General features: G+C 45.4%; 1 protein-coding gene across 1 annotated transcript in view; it reads left to right on the top strand.

Annotated features, from left to right (window-relative positions):
* Positions 1 to 4,775: 4,775 nt before the first annotated feature.
* LOC115098428 (vomeronasal type-2 receptor 26-like) overlaps positions 4,776 to 16,902 on the top strand; it is a 77,099-nt gene continuing 64,972 nt past the window's right edge. Inside the window, exon 1 of the mRNA XM_029614953.1 lies at positions 4,776 to 5,185. Within this exon, the coding sequence (XP_029470813.1) occupies positions 4,776 to 5,185 (410 nt within the window). The remainder of the gene's footprint in view (positions 5,186 to 16,902) is intronic.

Below are 16,902 nucleotides of genomic sequence, written 5' to 3'. Positions count from 1 at the left end.
ATTTGGCCTTTCACTTTTTCTCATATCACCATTTCATTTCCAATTCTTCCCATTGGCATGGGTAGAAATGTATCCAAATTTACTTCCATTACTAAACACAATCCCGTTCTCATACCTCTCTTGCACTCTTCTCTATTTCTCTTCATAGTTTTCTCTTCAGAGTTTATATACAGTCTGAGCACATCATCTACTTCACAGTTTTCTCTTCAGAATTCCCACATATCCGTAGCACAAGATCTCAAATCATGATTGTCCAGTTCCTCCTCTCTGAGAATGGATAACAGTCCATTCTTGACCTATGACACCTCTTCTTCTCAGATCCTTTCTAGGAAAAAGGCACCTCCCTCTTCAGACAGCCCAAATGTAGAGTCCCCAGGCCCTTGGATCCTCAGAAACATGAAAATAACAAAAGTTCACTGAAAGGGAAAACCAAATAGGTAGAAAGGGTAGGGAATAAACTTCCTCCTCAATCAACTAAAGGTTGCCAACAAACCATGGACAAAATAAAGGGATACGGTACTCTGTCTCCTTACTCATATCAGACTCATTTCAGAGAGAGACCCCAGAGACCTAACCCTAGAAAAATAACAAACATGGAACAGCATACACTATGATGCTCTACTGGAGATTAACTCAGGAAATCCAAGTCAAAAATCCACACAATGTGACTGTGGCAAGAGTGTATATACAGTCTGAGCACATCATCTACTTCTTCCTTATATCTTTCCCCAGTGTTTTCAAATTTTGGAAAACATAATGTGTTATGGTATACCTTGCTTCACAAGCAAGGTATACCATAACACATTTCTATCATGACTGTGCATATTAATCACAATCGGCTCTACATCTGGTATCGGCATTCTAATACGTGGGCTTATACCTCACTTTTAAACAAAAAACTAATCTAGTAATAATCACTATACAGATTGATTAGCCCAACCCTTTACTTTATTTTTATTTAATTTATATCCCACCTATGCCAAGGCCTTAGATGGCATACGATAAAGCATACAAAACATTATCAAAAGACAGTAAATAAGGAAACAGAGAAAACCCTGTACACAGTTCCAATTATACAGGGTCATTCATCAAAATGCATTTTGGCGTTAATGCCATAATGCACGCGATAGTCCCTGTACCACATGGCACGAATGCAAATTTTTGAAAGGATTCAGGAGGGGTTTGGGATTCATGAAAATGAGGGGCTATAGAAAATGCTAATTCCCTGGTGTCTATCAACTGAGCATGCTGCACTGAAGGGATATCTGCGCAGAATGGAGTAGGGATGTGAATCGTTTTTTGATGATTTAAAATATCGTCCGATATATTTTAAATCGTCAAAAATCGTTAGAGGCGATATTTAATAGGAATTCCCCCGATTTATCGTCAAAAATCGAAAATCGGGGGAAGGGGGAGGGGAAGGGGGAGGGCGGGAAAACCGGCACACTAAAACATTCCTAAAACCCACCCCGACCCTTTAAAATAAATCCCCCACCCTCCCGAACCCCCCAAAATGTCTTAAATTACCTGGGGTCCAGTGGGGGGGGGGGGTCCCGTTGTGATCTTCCACTCTCGGGCGTCGGGCGTGTTGATAGAAAATGGCGCCGGCGCTACCTTTGCCCTGGCCATATTGCCAAAACATCTCAGTTTTGGCAATATGGCCAGCGCCATATTGCCGTACAGCAAAATGGCGCCGGCCGTACGGCAACACGATTCAAGTGCAGGAGGTCGTTCCCGGACCCCCGCTGGACTTTTGGCAAGTCTTGTGGGGGTCAGGAGGCCCCCCCAAGCTGGCCAAAAGTCCCTGGGAGTCCAGCGGGGGTCCGGGAGCGATCTCCTATGCTCGTGACGTAGGGGAACAGGAACCAAAATGGCGTCGGTGCTGCTTTGCCCTGTCATACGACAGGGCAAAGGTAGCGCCGGCGCCATTTTCTATCAACGCGCCCGACGCCCGAGAGTGGAAGATCACAACGGGACCCCCCCACTGGACCCCAGGTAATTTAAGACATTTTGGGGGGGGTTTGGGAGGGTGGGGGATTTATTTTAAAGGGTCGGGGTGGGTTTTAGGGATGTTTTAGTGTGCCGGTTTTCCCGCCCTCCCCCGATTTACGATTTACACGATATTTAAAAACACAAAACCGCGACGATCCGATTCCCTCCCCCCCCCAGCCGAAATCGATCGTTAAGACGATCGATCACACGATACACATCTCTAGAATGGAGCGCTCTTGTGGGATTATAAACCCAGAGTGCTACATTAATACAGGAGATAAAAGTTTCTACACTAACTGTGCTGTTTTAAATTTGATTCTCAAATGAATAAGGAGACAGAGGAGATCAGCAAAGACAGGAGTTACTATATGGTCTCTCATGCATTCCTGAGATAAGAAGAGCCACAGCATTCTGCAACAACTGTAAAAACATAAGCACATAGAAAATACCTCTAACCATTCGAATTAGTAGTTTTAGGGCATTCTGTGTGATCCCAACGCTACTATTTTACATTCTAAACGATAGCCCTTCTTGTGCATGCACCCATCTTCAGGGTGTCACCACACAATTTTCCAAGTGAACATTTCCTAAAGTAAGAAACCAAACAACATTTTATGGAAAATGAAATAATATTCTCCCAAGCATTCTTACTGCCTGCTAAGGTGGATCCTCTCACATTCCCAAAAATCAGGATTCTCTCACCATCCTGTAGATTAAAACAAATACAATAATATACACTCTACACATACAATTTCCCACTGTAGCCTGGTGTCGGGGATAAAATAGTGCTTGGTTTGAACCAGGGTCTGCTTTGCTCAGAACCAGTGCATTATGTACAGAGCAATAGACTGGCTCAAGGAGAGCTCGGTTCAGATGGTAGATAGTAGGGATGTGAATCGTGTCCTCGATCGTCTTAACGATCGATTTCGGCTGGGAGGGGGAGGGAATCGTATTGTTGCCGTTTGGGGGGGTAAAATATCGTGAAAAATCGTTAAAAATCGAAAAATCGAAAAATCGAAAAACCGGCACATTAAAACCCCCTAAAACCCACCCCCGACCCTTTAAATTAAATCCCCCACCCTCCCGAACCCCCCCCAAATAACTTAAATAACCTGCGGGTCCAGCGGCGGTCCGGAACGGCAGCGGGTCCGGAACGGGCTCCTGCTCCTGAATCTTGTCGTCTTCAGCCGGCGCCATTTTCCAAAATGGCGCCGAAAAATGGCGGCGGCCATAGACGAAAAAGATTGGACGGCAGGAGGTCCTTCCGGACCCCCGCTGGACTTTTGGCAAGTCTCGTGGGGGTCAGGAGGCCCCCCACAAGCTGGCCAAAAGTTCCTGGAGGTCCAGCGGGGGTCAGGGAGCGATTTCCCGCCGCGAATCGTTTTCGTACGGAAAATGGCGCCGGCAGGAGATCGACTGCAGGAGGTCGTTCAGCGAGGCGCCGGAACCCTCGCTGAATGACCTCCTGCAGTCGATCTCCTGCCGGCGCCATTTTCCGTACGAAAACGATTCGCGGCGGGAAATCGCTCCCTGACCCCCGCTGGACCTCCAGGAACTTTTGGCCAGCTTGTGGGGGGCCTCCTGACCCCCACGAGACTTGCCAAAAGTCCAGCGGGGGTCCGGAAGGACCTCCTGCCGTCCAATCTTTTTCGTCTATGGCCGCCGCCATTTTTCGGCGCCATTTTGGAAAATGGCGCCGGCTGAAGACGACAAGATTCAGGAGCAGGAGCCCGTTCCGGACCGCTGCCGTTCCGGACCGCCGCTGGACCCGCAGGTTATTTAAGTTATTGGGGGGGGGGGGGTTCGGGAGGGTGGGGGATTTAATTTAAAGGGTCGGGGGTGGGTTTTAGGGGGTTTTAGTGTGCCGGCTCACGATTCTAACGATTTATAACGATAAATCGTTAGAATCTGTATTGTATTGTGTTCCATAACGGTTTAAGACGATATTAAAATTATCGGACGATAATCTTAATCGTCCTAAAACGATTCACATCCCTAGTAGATAGCTTGTTGTTTGGCTCCTTCCCTGCGGGTCAAGATTGGTCAAAAAAGATGTGGGATTCTGGATTCAAACAGTGATTTCTTCCTCTGATGTGTATTCGTGTTATACTGTATCATTAAGTCTCAAAGTCCTTTACCTTGTCTGTAAGCAGAAGTCTTGTCTGCAATAATGTTGTGTGCTGTTCTTGAAGACAATCCACTGAAACAAGACTCAGACCAAATGCTTGGACTGGAAATAAGCTTTACCCAATTGTGAACTTTCTGTTAAGTTAACCTGCAGTGCATAGTCAGGAACTGTTTTGTTGTCACAATTTCCAAATAAAGCCACTATTAAAGCATAATTCCTGTGTGAGTGTGCTGCAGGGCCCTTCAAAGCCTGACAACATGCTGGGAACCTCTTACTCTGCCTCCAGGTTTTGCAGCCAGCTGGTCAGAGGAAAAGTGTGCAAACAAATCTTTGAATGTTTTTTTGTCACTGGAAGCTGCAATCTTTGTGTCCTTTTTGTTTTCAGACTCAATGGAATCTAGTCCTGATATGGGGATAACTAGAAAATTAAAAGAATTATAGGTAGTGCTCGGTTAGAGCTAGAATTTTTGTTTCAAGAGTTGTTTTTTTTGTATGTGGGGCTGGAGAAAGAAAGACTTCAGCAGGCTGATGCTATAACATGCTGTCTGGGGACCTAGGCTTTCAAGCCTAGGTCCCCAGACAGCATGTATCGGAAGTGACTATTATCCCGAGCTATTTGTCAATTCAGGCCATCATCTGCTTCACCTGGGTGTCCATGTATCCCCCTTTCCCAGAGATTAACTTGAAGGACTCACCAGCCAAAATCCTCCTGGAGTGCAATGAGAACTCACGGATCGCCTTCTACTGCATGCTGGGATTCCTGAGCCTGCTGGCTGGCATCAGTTTCCTGGTAGCATTCCAAGCCCGGAAACTTCCAGACTACTACAATGAGTCCAAGTGGATTGCTTTCAGCATGACGGTGTTTCTTAGTGTCTGGACCTCCTTCCTACCAGCCTATCTAAGCACTCGTGGGAAATACATGGTCGCCGTGGAGATATTCGCCATTCTGTCCTCCAGCACTGGTGTCCTAGCCTTCATATTTCTGCCCAAGTGCTACATCATTTTGCTAACATGGAGATCTGGCAGTGTGACAACATTTAGTAAGAAACAGGCCTTAAGCAGGAAGTAAATATGATAGACAATTTGTATCACCTGAAGGGATTTTGAAAAAGAAAATTTTCATATTATTATTCAAATTATTTTCAGATTTGGCATTCTCCATAAATCCTCTTTCCCAAGAGGCTGAAAAGAATAAGCAGTCTCAGTAATGATAGTGTTACCCCTGGCTGGGAGAACCTGGATACCGATTCTAAATGTTTACATCTCAGTTTTGGACCCTAATAGCACAGTTCTCACACACTACACCATGCTGACATTCCAGGATCCCCTGCAGGGGAAGCTCAGCTTCAAGACCCTGTTACGTTGTTTACTTCCCAATCTCTCTCTTTCAGTCCCTTTGTCAACAACACTGATGAAGGGCAGGACTAGCCAGAGTTCAAATCCCACTGTTACTCCTTGTAATACTGAGTAAGTCATTTCACCCTGCATTGCCTCGGTACAAATTTGGAGTGGAGATAAAGAAAAATCTCAATATGATCCACTTTGAAGTGTCTGAAAAGGCAGAATATAAATGTGATGGACCCTCCAGTTGCATCACATGTAGGACATGATTCAGCCCTTTGTTCAGCTAGAGATCAATGGAAAGAATAGGTTAGAGTGAAGGGAGGATCCATTCAAATACAGCCCTTCCTTCTGCGGGGTCTGGGATGGCCATCCCACTTGAAACAATACCAAACCGAGCCCTTGATAGAGCTTGGGAGGCAGTCCATTTAGGTTAGCACAGAGTGCAGCGGTATCAGGAGTTAATTTTTGTTGTTTTACAGGCCCAGACAGTAAAGGCAGGCTAACCCAGGCTGTTGGCCCTGACCAGGGTTGGGAGGGATTTCCTCTTCTAGTACGCACCCTGTCTGGTTGAGTTCCCTCTGGGTCTAAGTTTAGGGATTTTTGATATTTTTGTTAGGAGCCTCACTGGATATCTGGGCCTGTCTTACATGTAGGGATCAGGGAACCCTGCGTGTGAATCACCCAGGGATAGGGAAGATACACCCCTGAAGTTTTGGTGACCCGCAGTGAGGAGGGGACTCCGCTGTTAGTTTCTGTTCCTTTTTGAGGAAAGAACACTTTTGTTTGACGATCCAGGAGGAAGGCTTTTGGCTGCCCCTTCCTTCCTGCTTGTTACCAAGAGGGTCCCATACATCAAAGATCCAGAGAGTGTACTAAAGACTGTGCAACATCAAGGAGATCCTGAAGATCTGCTGACCATGAGTAAAGGAAAATAACATCACTGGGGACACCCATCCGGTGTTCACCACCCGGAAGAGAGAAAGAGAGGATTTACTTACTATGCTGTAGATTTTGCTATTTTTAGCAGCTTGGAAGGGATTTTGATCATCCTAAAGACCCTGGCCATCTGGGAGCTCCATTTTAGCTTAATCCAAGAAGAGTGGGTATCTCCCTTGCCCTGATATAAGTGAGTCCTGCACAGATAGAAAGAAGAGGCTGTAAAGGAACTGAAGAGAGATTTCTGTAGTGATGCAGTTTGAGTTTGTGACATTCACCATCAGTGCTTAACAGTAAAGCCTTTTATTTTGGACACTAATCAAATGGCTCCAGAATATTTATTTCTGCACTCACAAAAGAGACCAGCATCCTCCCCAGGGGAAACACAAGGGAATGTGTAAGAAAACCACCCTTTTCACATCAGGACCTGAGAGGACTCTTTTCTTCTCCAAGTCCAGCAGATCCACACCTTGGGAAGTAGAGGAGGTACAAGGGCTAGTCAGGGCTCCTGCTCCGAAGAAGTTTATGGCCTCACCTGTGCTAGATCGGCAACCTGGGGTGGAGGGTTACATAAAATAAATATTTAAATGAAGATTTCTCCAAATAACTTTACAATTACCAAACAGGATGGGTTCCAATTAGTTGTATTGATAGGATGTAAAAGTAAATTGATGGTCCTTTACAGCCTAATTTGAAAAAAAATTCCAATTGATCTTCACAAAATGAAAGTTAGCAACAAATTCTCCCATTACTCCCAGCCAATTTTGTGGGTAATTTGGCCTTTCACTTTTTATCACTCACCATTTCATTTTCAATTCTTCCCATTGGAATGGGTAGAAATTTATCGGAATTTACTTCCATTATTTATTTATTTATTTGTAATTTTTATATACCGAAATTCTTGTAGGGATACAAATCAATCCGGTTTACATGAAACAAGGATGCCAAAGGGCTTTACATGAAACAGTTTAAACTCATTACTAAACACAGTTCCATTCTTCATACCTCTCTTGCACGCTTTTCTACTTCTCTTCACAATCTCTTCACCAATGGGGCACCAGAATTCCCACACATCTGTAGCACAAGATCTCAAATCTTGCTTCTCCAGTTCCTCCTCTCTGAGAATGGATGAGAGTCCATTCTTGACCAATGGCACTCTTTCTTATAAAGATCCTTTCTAGGTAAAAAGGCACTTCCTTCTTCAGACAACCCAAACTTTGAGTCCCTGGGCCCTTGGGTCCTCAGAAACATAAACATGACAAAAGTTCATTCAAAGGGAAACCAAATAAGACGCAGAAAGGATGGGAAAAAAAAATCTTCTTCCTCAATCAATTAAAGGTTTCCAACAAACCATGGACAAAATACAGGGGTAAGGTACTCTGTCTCCTTAATCATACCAGACTCAAGTCAGAGAGAGACCCCAGAGACCTAACCCTAGAAAAATAGTAAACATGGAACAGCATGTACCATGATACTCTATAGGAGGTTAACTCAGGAAATTCAACTCAAAGATTCATGCACTGAGGTGGTGGCAATAGACTTTTATTCAAACAAAATTAAGATGCTAGGAAATAATACTAAGGCTCTATTTCAGTTTGCCAGAAATTTAACATGTGAGACCAAATCCTGTTCTCTTACTTATGATAAAATTTCCGCGGAAGCTTTCTTAAAATATTTCTCTCCTAAAATAGAGAACCTGAGTTTAACCTTCGCTCAGGTTACTCTCTGGTTTCATGATCTTTCTGTTACACGTGCCGGCCGCGGTAGACCCACAGCTCAGCCTCCTCACCTCTCTCAAGTGAATCCAGTGTCTGGTCCCTCATCCCTGGTGGCAGTAAGCCGCTGGCTTCATCCTCGGATCACCCCTGGTGCCTCTGGCTCAGCTACAGATCCTTGTGCTCGTGTCAGGCCTCTCTGCGTGGCCCACGGAGAGATGCCACCACTCAGTGCCATGCCCCTCCCTAGGCGCACGCGTGCATCACTGTGTCTTAAGTAGGGCCCACGGTGGAAACTGAGCCGTGGCCCTGGTTGATGACATCAGCGGAGCTCTGGTGCTTAAGACCAGGCTCCGCTCCCTAGGATTGCCTTTGCATCAGGTCTCCTCGCTGGTCATTGCTTGACTATGACTATTGCTATGACTTTCTCCTTGTCCAGAGAGGAGTTCTGGGGGTCCAACAACTTGAAGGAAACTTAGGAGGAAGGGTTTCTTTTTGCAGGTGTTTTGAAGCAGATTGATCTGTCTGAAGGGAAGGGCATCTCCCTGCAACCCAAAGGACTGTATCAAAGGATTTTGCTTTTGCACAAGCAATTTGTCTCTTGCCCAGCTGATAAATTGTTGGGTTAAGAAGAGAATGCATTTAATCAGCTGCACTCACAGAGGAATCAAGGTTCTACATCTAGTAATGAAGGTCAATTACCTGAAGTAACTATAAAGACTATTGTGCCTCTTGCTGCTCCAGTACGCTTTTCTGGGGAGATTCAGATAACTAGAGGCTTCTTAAACCAGTGTTGTATGCATTTTGCATTACAACCCTCTCATTTCCCCACAGCCTACGCTAAGACTACTTATATTCTATCCTACCTGGATGGAAGGGCTTTGACTTGGGCTTCCTCGCTGTGGGAACACAAAGACCTCATACTTCAGGATATTGACGGAATTATGGACTTGTTTAAATCTGTTTTTGATTATCCTGCCCGGTACACTGTTGCTGGTTCTGCATTGGTGGACCTGAAGCAAGGCAACCGACCACTGGTTGATTTCGCTATAGAGTTCAAGACTCTTGCGGCTGAATTATATTGGGACCCTAGATGCCTGAAAACTCTCTTCTTCAAAGGTTTGGATTCCCGCTTGAAGGACGAGCTGGCTGCTCATGAAACACCTGACTTGCTGGATGAGCTAGTGGCCTTAGCTACTAGAATTGATCACCGGCTTCTTCATAAAGTGCAAGAACTCAAGCCTTTTAAAAGACCTGTTAAGTAGGAAGTTCGTGCTAAACCTGCACTCAGGATGGTTCCTTTGACTCCTATTGCCAGTGGGGTAGAACCGATGCAACTTGGTCGCAGTCACCTGACATCCAAAGAGAGAAGACTTCGGAAGAGGAATGGATTGTGCATGAAATGTGGACAAGCTGGTCATGCGGTCCAAACATGCCCGATAAGTCCGGGAAAAGGATGGGCCTAAGTCCTGCGGGAGGACTCTTCTTAGGCCTCACTATGCCCTCTGCTCCACTCTCTCTGCCTGTCTCTCTGATCTGCGGACCTCTGGAATTTCAGACTCTTGCCCTGGTGGACTCAGGGGCAGGAGGTAATTTTATTCTTCAACGACTAGTGGAACATTTGAGGATTCTCCTCACCACTCTGAAGACTCCACTGCTCTTATCATCCATACACCGGGCAGCCTTTACCGGGTGATGTTACCTGTTGTAACGAACCGGAATCCCTCCGCACTGGAGCTCTCCATACTGAATTAATTTCCTTCTTTGTTTAGGAGAAGGCCGTTCTGGGGTTACCCTGGTTGCAACTACATATGCTGCAATTTAATTGGGCCACGTTGGAACTCTCCCGTTGGGGCCCAGAATGCCATGGCAAATGCCTAAAGGAGGTCACTCCTATTCTCTGTATGCCTACAACTCCAGTGATGCCAGGACTGCCGCCTCAGTATGCATCATTTTATGATGTTTTCTCCAAAGAAGCTGCTGACATCCTTCCGCCACATAGATCTTATGACTGCACCATAAGACTGAAACCTAATGTTGAACCTCCTAAAGGACATGTCTACCCATTGTCGGTGGTGGAGAACAAAGCCATGTCTGAGTACATTGAGGAAAATTTGCAAAAAGGTTTCATTAGACCATCTAAGTCTCCTGCGGGCGCAGGCTTCTTCTTCGTGGGGAATAAGTACGGCACACTGCATCCTTGTATTGACTATCGAGGTCTGAACGAGATCACGATTAAAGACCAATACCCATTACCTCTGATCTCTGGGCTTTTTGATCGACTTCAAGGAGCCAAGATATTCTCAAAATGTGACCTAAAGGGAGCCTATAACTTGGTTCACATTCGCGAAGGCGACAAGTGGAAAACAGCTTTTAATACTCAAGACAGCCATTTTGAATATTTGATGATGCCGTTCGGCCTTTGCAACGCCCCCGCCGTATTTCAGAACATGATGAACGACATTCTATGGGACCTTCTGTACAAATGTGTCGTTGTCTACCTAGATGACATCGTGATCTTTTCACAAGATATGTCTACTTATTTAGCAGATGTCAAACAAGTATTACTGAGACTTCGAGAACACCACCTCTACGCCAAATTGTCGAAATTCGGGTTTCACAAAGAATCTGTGCCTTTTCTTGGCTATATTGTATCGAAACAAGGCTTCCAGATGGATCCACAAAAATTAGAGAGTATTAAGAATTGGTCTCAACCTGAGACGATTTTGGGGGTTTACAAACTTCTATAGAAGCTTCATAAATAACTATTCTTTGGCAGTGCCCTTAACTGCTATGACACAGAAAGGGGCTAATGCTTCAAAGTGGTCTGCGGAGGCAATTTCCGCGTTTGAGAAATTAAAGACTGCCTTTTCCACAGAGCCATGTCTGCGTCACCTGGACCCCAACAGACCCTTCATCGTGGAGGTTGACATTTCAGATGTTGGAGTAGGGGCCGTGTTGAGCCAAACTGGAGATTCTAAAGCCTAACATCCCTGCTCCTTTTTCTCGCGGCGCTTTTCTCCTGCAGAGAAGAACTATGGGATCAGAGATAAAGAGCTCCTAGCCATTAAGATGGCATTCGAGGAATGGCAGCCTTGGCTCAAAGGCATCCAACATCAAATTACTTTATTCTCAGACCACAAGAATCTAGAATATCTCCGTCGTGCGCAATGTCTTAACCACAGACAAGCCAGATGGTCCTTGTTTTTTTAATTGCTTTGACTTCATGCTCAAATACCATCCCGGAGACAAGAATACCAGAGCTTATGCCCTGTCTTGCATTTTCCTCTCTGAGGATGTTCCTGAAGAACCTCAGTATATCATCAACCCGAAAAAAGTCATCTTGGCGGCTACCCATTCTGTGCCTGCCAGTAAAACGATTGTACCCAAGCACCTCAGAAAGAAACTACTACATTCGGCTAATGATTCCAAGCTGGCTGGCCATCCCGGTCAACGCCGTACCCTATCAAGGAAGACACCTACTCCTATGTAGCGTCATGCTTCAACTGTGCTAAACATAAGCCTACTTCTGGTCAGCCTTGGGGATTGCTGCAACCGCTGCCAGTTCCAGAGGAGCCATGGACTCACATCGCTACATACTTTGTAGTTGTTCTGCCTCTTTCTGGAGGAATGAATACTATCTGGGCGACGGTTGGCTATTTCAGTAAGATGGCCCATTTCGTGGTGCTGCCTGGATTACCCTCAGCCTTGGAGCTTGCTAAGCTCTTCATCATACACATCTTTCACCTACATAGCCTACCGAAGCACATTGTCTCTGATAGAGGATCTCAATTCATGGCAAAATTCTGGAAGGCTTTGTGCAAGCTATTTGACATCTCTCTGGATTATACATCTGCCTATCATCCTCAATCTAATGGCCAAACTGAGAGGATGAATAGGACCCTAAAACAGTTCATTCGTGCCTATGTGAGTTGCCATCAGATTAACTGGGCCGAACCTTTGCCATGGGCAGAATTCGCCATTAACTCATATCCAGCGTCATCCACTGGATTAACACCATTCGAAGTGGTTTATGGACTACCTTCACCGCCACTTCCTTTGACTCTCTCAGTGTCGCCCCCAGCAGCTCAATCCACTGCTGATGATATCCATCAATTATGGATTCAGACTAAAGACATGCTAATCAAAGCGGGTGAACGAGCAAAGAAATCATACAATGCTCATCACCCTAAAGCACCTGTATTTCAACCTGGTGACAAAGTCTGGCTGTCAGCTAAGCATTTGAGACATAAGTTACCTTGTACTCAATTTGTTCCATGCTACGTTGGACCGTTTCCAATTCTCCGACGTCTTTGCAACATTACATACAGTCTGAAGCTAACACCTGGATTGAAAATCCACAACGAATTCCACGTTTCACTTTTGAAACCACTCATTCTTAGTGAGTTCTCATCCAAGTCTCCAGAACCAACTTCTATTACCACAGAAGAAGACCTTGAATATAAGGTTGAAGCTATTCTGGATGTAAGAAAACATGGCAAAACTTGGGAATACCTTCTGTCTTGGGAAGGTTACGACCCTGAGGAAAATTCTTGGGAGCCGATGGCAAATATCCTGGATAAGGAGATACTTCTTCAGTTTCATCAGATGCATCCACAAAAACCTAAACCTGGTAAAAGGGCCGGAGGCCGCCCTTTGAAGGGGGGTACTGTTGATGTCTGTCGGTCTTCGACGGCTTCGCCCCACCTACCTCTCTCTACTTTCGGCTCCTTCCGCTCACCTTGGATTGACCGCCACGGCGTCTGCTTGCCATTCTCTCCGGCATCCCCGGAGTGGCTTTGGTGCTGCCTCCCGCCATTCTCCTTCAAAGTACCTCTAGGGTGTGCCCACGCACGCCGCCCTCATCTTTAACTCTAGGTTGGCGCAAACCTCACGGGCATCCCCCTGTTCTGACGTCATGACTTCTGGGTATATCTGCCTACAGTATTTGCTAGCTGGTTGAGTTAGCAACAGGAATATTACTAATGGGATTCGCTCTCCATTCCTAAGCTACTCTGCCACTCCAGCGTTATCTGGAAATCTTACTACCCTTCGGGGTCTCTAACGGGGTACCCACGCCTCGGGGACCTCTTTGCTTCTTTCAGGTGCTATCAGGAAACCGGTACTCGCTCCTTGAGGGCCCATGTTCCCTGTATCACTGCCTGCAACCTCTACCCTTCTACTTGGAAGAACTAACTTACAGTTACCATCAGTGAGTACAGAAACCATCTCTTTCCACAGTACTGCTTCACTGGAACCAGGTACTCACTCCTCGAGGGCCTGCTCTCTGCTCTGGTGCCAAACCTCTCGTCTAGTGGAATCTCTGTTACTGCTAAGTGAGTACAACCCTACCAAGTCTCTCTGCTCTAAGGGATCAGATACCCGTTCCTCGAGGGCTTGCTCTCCCTGTCTCGGAGCTTCTCCTATTTCTACATTGGGACTCTGAATGTTATTCTTATTGTGAGCTCATAACTCGCAGTGTCTTTCCACTACAGCACTGCCTTGCAGAGGATCCGCTGTTCCAGCATTCTGTGTGAGACGCGCCCAGCCGGGATCTACAACCACTACTCACTACTGCCACCTCTGGTGATCATTCAAACTGTTTAATAAAAGATTCAAATCTGGGTTTGTGCATCCAGCGTTTAGCCTGACACTGTGGTCCCTCATGGGACTGCCCCCCCCCCCCCGTGGGCAAGGTCAGCTGCCCAGTGTCCAAGGATCCACCCAAACACCATTAACTATAATAGATCCTGACTCTGCCTGTCATCTTCCCTAACTGCTGATCTTCCAGACTCAGTCTTCTACTATTGTGCTGGCCCATACCATCTTCATGATGGATATTCATCTCCACAGAGGCCCGTGCCTAAGTCCAGCTGGCCCTGGAACCCAAGGGCTCAGTCTAAGGGGAACCAGAGCTGGTATTAGTGAAACTCCATTTGGGCCTCTGCATCAGCCAGCAACACCTGCTGCCAGTGGGGTCCTGCAGGATTCCTCCCTGCAGGTTGTGCCAATTCCCCCTCAACCCAAGGATCCACTTCCATAGCATCTATATACCTCTGTCTACCTCAGTTCCTCCAGGTCTGCCACTCTAGCCTCCAGATATCAGATTTGTTCTCTGAGAACCAGGTTCTCTGAGAACCATGAGTTCTTTGCACTGGGTGTACTCATACAACCTTTCACTGGTGGGTAATGATAATAATATATGTGACACTCAATGAAAAAGACTGGAAGGCCCCCTCTTGCTGCTGGACTGCTTCCTTCATCTTTATTATTGTTGAGCTCCTAGTTATGTTTAGGTTGCTATGGGAGAAGGAATGCATACAATTAGCATCCTTTAAATGTATTGGTATATTCACTAATTAATCTGGTAGTGACCTGCAATGGGATAATTAAACTCTTGATAAAGTCTGGGGCAATCCTATGTTATAGATAAAAGGCTGATTGAGTTTTTGTGTGAAAGTACCTCTTGCCTATAAATCAAAGGATGAGCTAGGAGTGGGTGGGAGAAAAAGACACACACACAAACTAAGCTTTTCCTACCTTATGGCTAGATTTTTATAACAACCACACACACACTAAAGAATATACCTCAATAGTTTACCTCTCCCCAAACTTTTTAAGTTCTAAAATTTCCCAAAGCAATACTTACCTGTCCTTTTCAGCCACCAGCAAGGTGATCCTCTTTTTTTTTTCAGGGATCTCATTCACAAAAGGAATGAGTGGAAAACCACATTCAATACCTGGTCCACTACAAATATCTGGTCATACTGTTTGGATTATACAATGCCCCAGTCATATTCCAGAACATTGTTAATGAGATATTTAGAAAACCTCTGCAATCCTATGTCCTTGTGTATTTGGACAATATTCTCATTAATTTTCATTCCCTGGTAAAGCAGTGGGAGCAAGTAAAAGCCATCCTTAAATGCTTAAGGAAAAACCAGCTCTATCCCAAGCTGGAAAAATGCTCCTTTGAGCAATATGAATAACCATTCCTGGGATATATCATCTCGGATAAGGGATTGAAGATGGTCCCAGAAAAAGCCTCTGCTATTCAGGAGTAACCCCAATAGGTAGGACTGAAAGCCCTCCAATGCTTTCTGGACTTTGCAAACTATTACTGAAAATTCAACCTTAATTACTCCACACTGGGAGCATTCCTTACAGACCTGACCAAGAAGGGTTCCTACACCCAGAATCGGCCAGAAGGATTGATCTAAGTGTTCCAGAAACTCAAGTTGACCTTTGTGACCGCATCCTGGCTAAAGCACTTTGATCCCCAAAAAACATTCTTTTTGGAGGTAGACGCCTTATTCATTGCTGTTGGGGCAGTGCTTGCTCAACTTAGTAGCAAGGAGAAAATTATCCCCATGCTTATTTTTCTCAAAAAAATGAAAAGAATGAACCCAATGGGGACTATGAACTTCTCACCAATAAGTTTACCTTTGAAGAACGGATGCAACTCCTTGAAGGGGCCATTCACTCTATTACCATAATCATTAACCTCCAGATCCTTCTGTACCTACAACACGCCAAGACAAGATGGTCCCTTTTCTTTAATTTCTTCATCTTCCAATTGAATACTTAATGGGCAGATGCCCTATCTTACTCTTTTAAAATCTCAGACTCCCAATAGCCTTCTCATCACATCATTGATCCAGACAAGATCCTCATTAGCAGCACAAGTATAGAACCAGCAGGGAATAAAATACTACCCAAGTGCCTCAGGGAGAAGGTGATTCAGTGGGCCCATGACTCGAGGTGGGCAGGTCCCCCAGGTGCCCGTAAGACTCTGGAGCTTCTGTTTCAGCATTATTGGTGGCCTCAACTCCCCAGAGACATACAACACTATGATAAAACCTGTCCAAATTGCACCTCCAACAATTCCTCTCACTCTCGCCTCTAATCGTTAATGGTCTCAGCTAAACCATGCTCCCACATTTACATGGAATTTATTACGGACTTTCTTCCATCTAAGGGCTTCCCCATAGACCACTTTTCTAAGATGGTGCATTTTGTGCTTCTTCCCGGCCTATCCACGACCCCTAAGCTCACGCAACAATTTTTAAAACATATCTGTTGACTGCATAGACTGCCTGAACATATCGTCAGTGACAAAGGAATCCAATACACGTCCAAGTTCTGGAAAAACTTGTATAAGAAGTTTGATCTCACTGTGGATTTCTTCTCTGCTTATCAGCCCCAGTCAAATGAGCAAACTGAGAGGATTAATTCCTTCAGGCTTATGTCAATGATAGGCAGGACAACTGCGCCTCCTTACTACCCTGAGCAGAATTCTGCCATAATAATCTTATAAGTGAATTGGCAGGATCTTCATCATTTCCCAGAGTATATGGGTGACACTGTAAGATTACATTACCAGTACATTTATCTGCACCATGTTCAATTACAGAACAAACCATCCAAAATCTGAGGTTTGCATGAAGACTTGCCAGCTCCTCCTCAAGGCTGTGGAGTCGTATAAAATGGTGCTGACAAGAAGTGCCACCTAGCACCCCAGGTCAAGCCTGGAGATAAAGTCTGGCTCAGCATGAAGAACCTTCAGCTGAAGTCACCCTCAGTGAATTTCTCACCAGTGTTCGCTCACAACCACGCTGTCACAGCTAAGGGCACTGCTGCTCCTTAGGCATGAACACACTAGTTTCTTATAGAACTCACAGTGTGAACTTTACTCCAGCGCACCATGATGATGTGTATTGCCACATTCCAACTTGTGCTCTACCTTCGACTTTCTTGCCTTGTCTTCCTGCTCCATACCTTGCCTTT

Source organism: Rhinatrema bivittatum, chromosome 1, assembly GCF_901001135.1.
Source record: "Rhinatrema bivittatum chromosome 1, aRhiBiv1.1, whole genome shotgun sequence".
Taxonomy (NCBI): domain Eukaryota; kingdom Metazoa; phylum Chordata; class Amphibia; order Gymnophiona; family Rhinatrematidae; genus Rhinatrema; species Rhinatrema bivittatum.
Note: the sequence above shows the minus strand (reverse complement) of the source record. Positions and strands in the feature narration are given on the sequence as shown.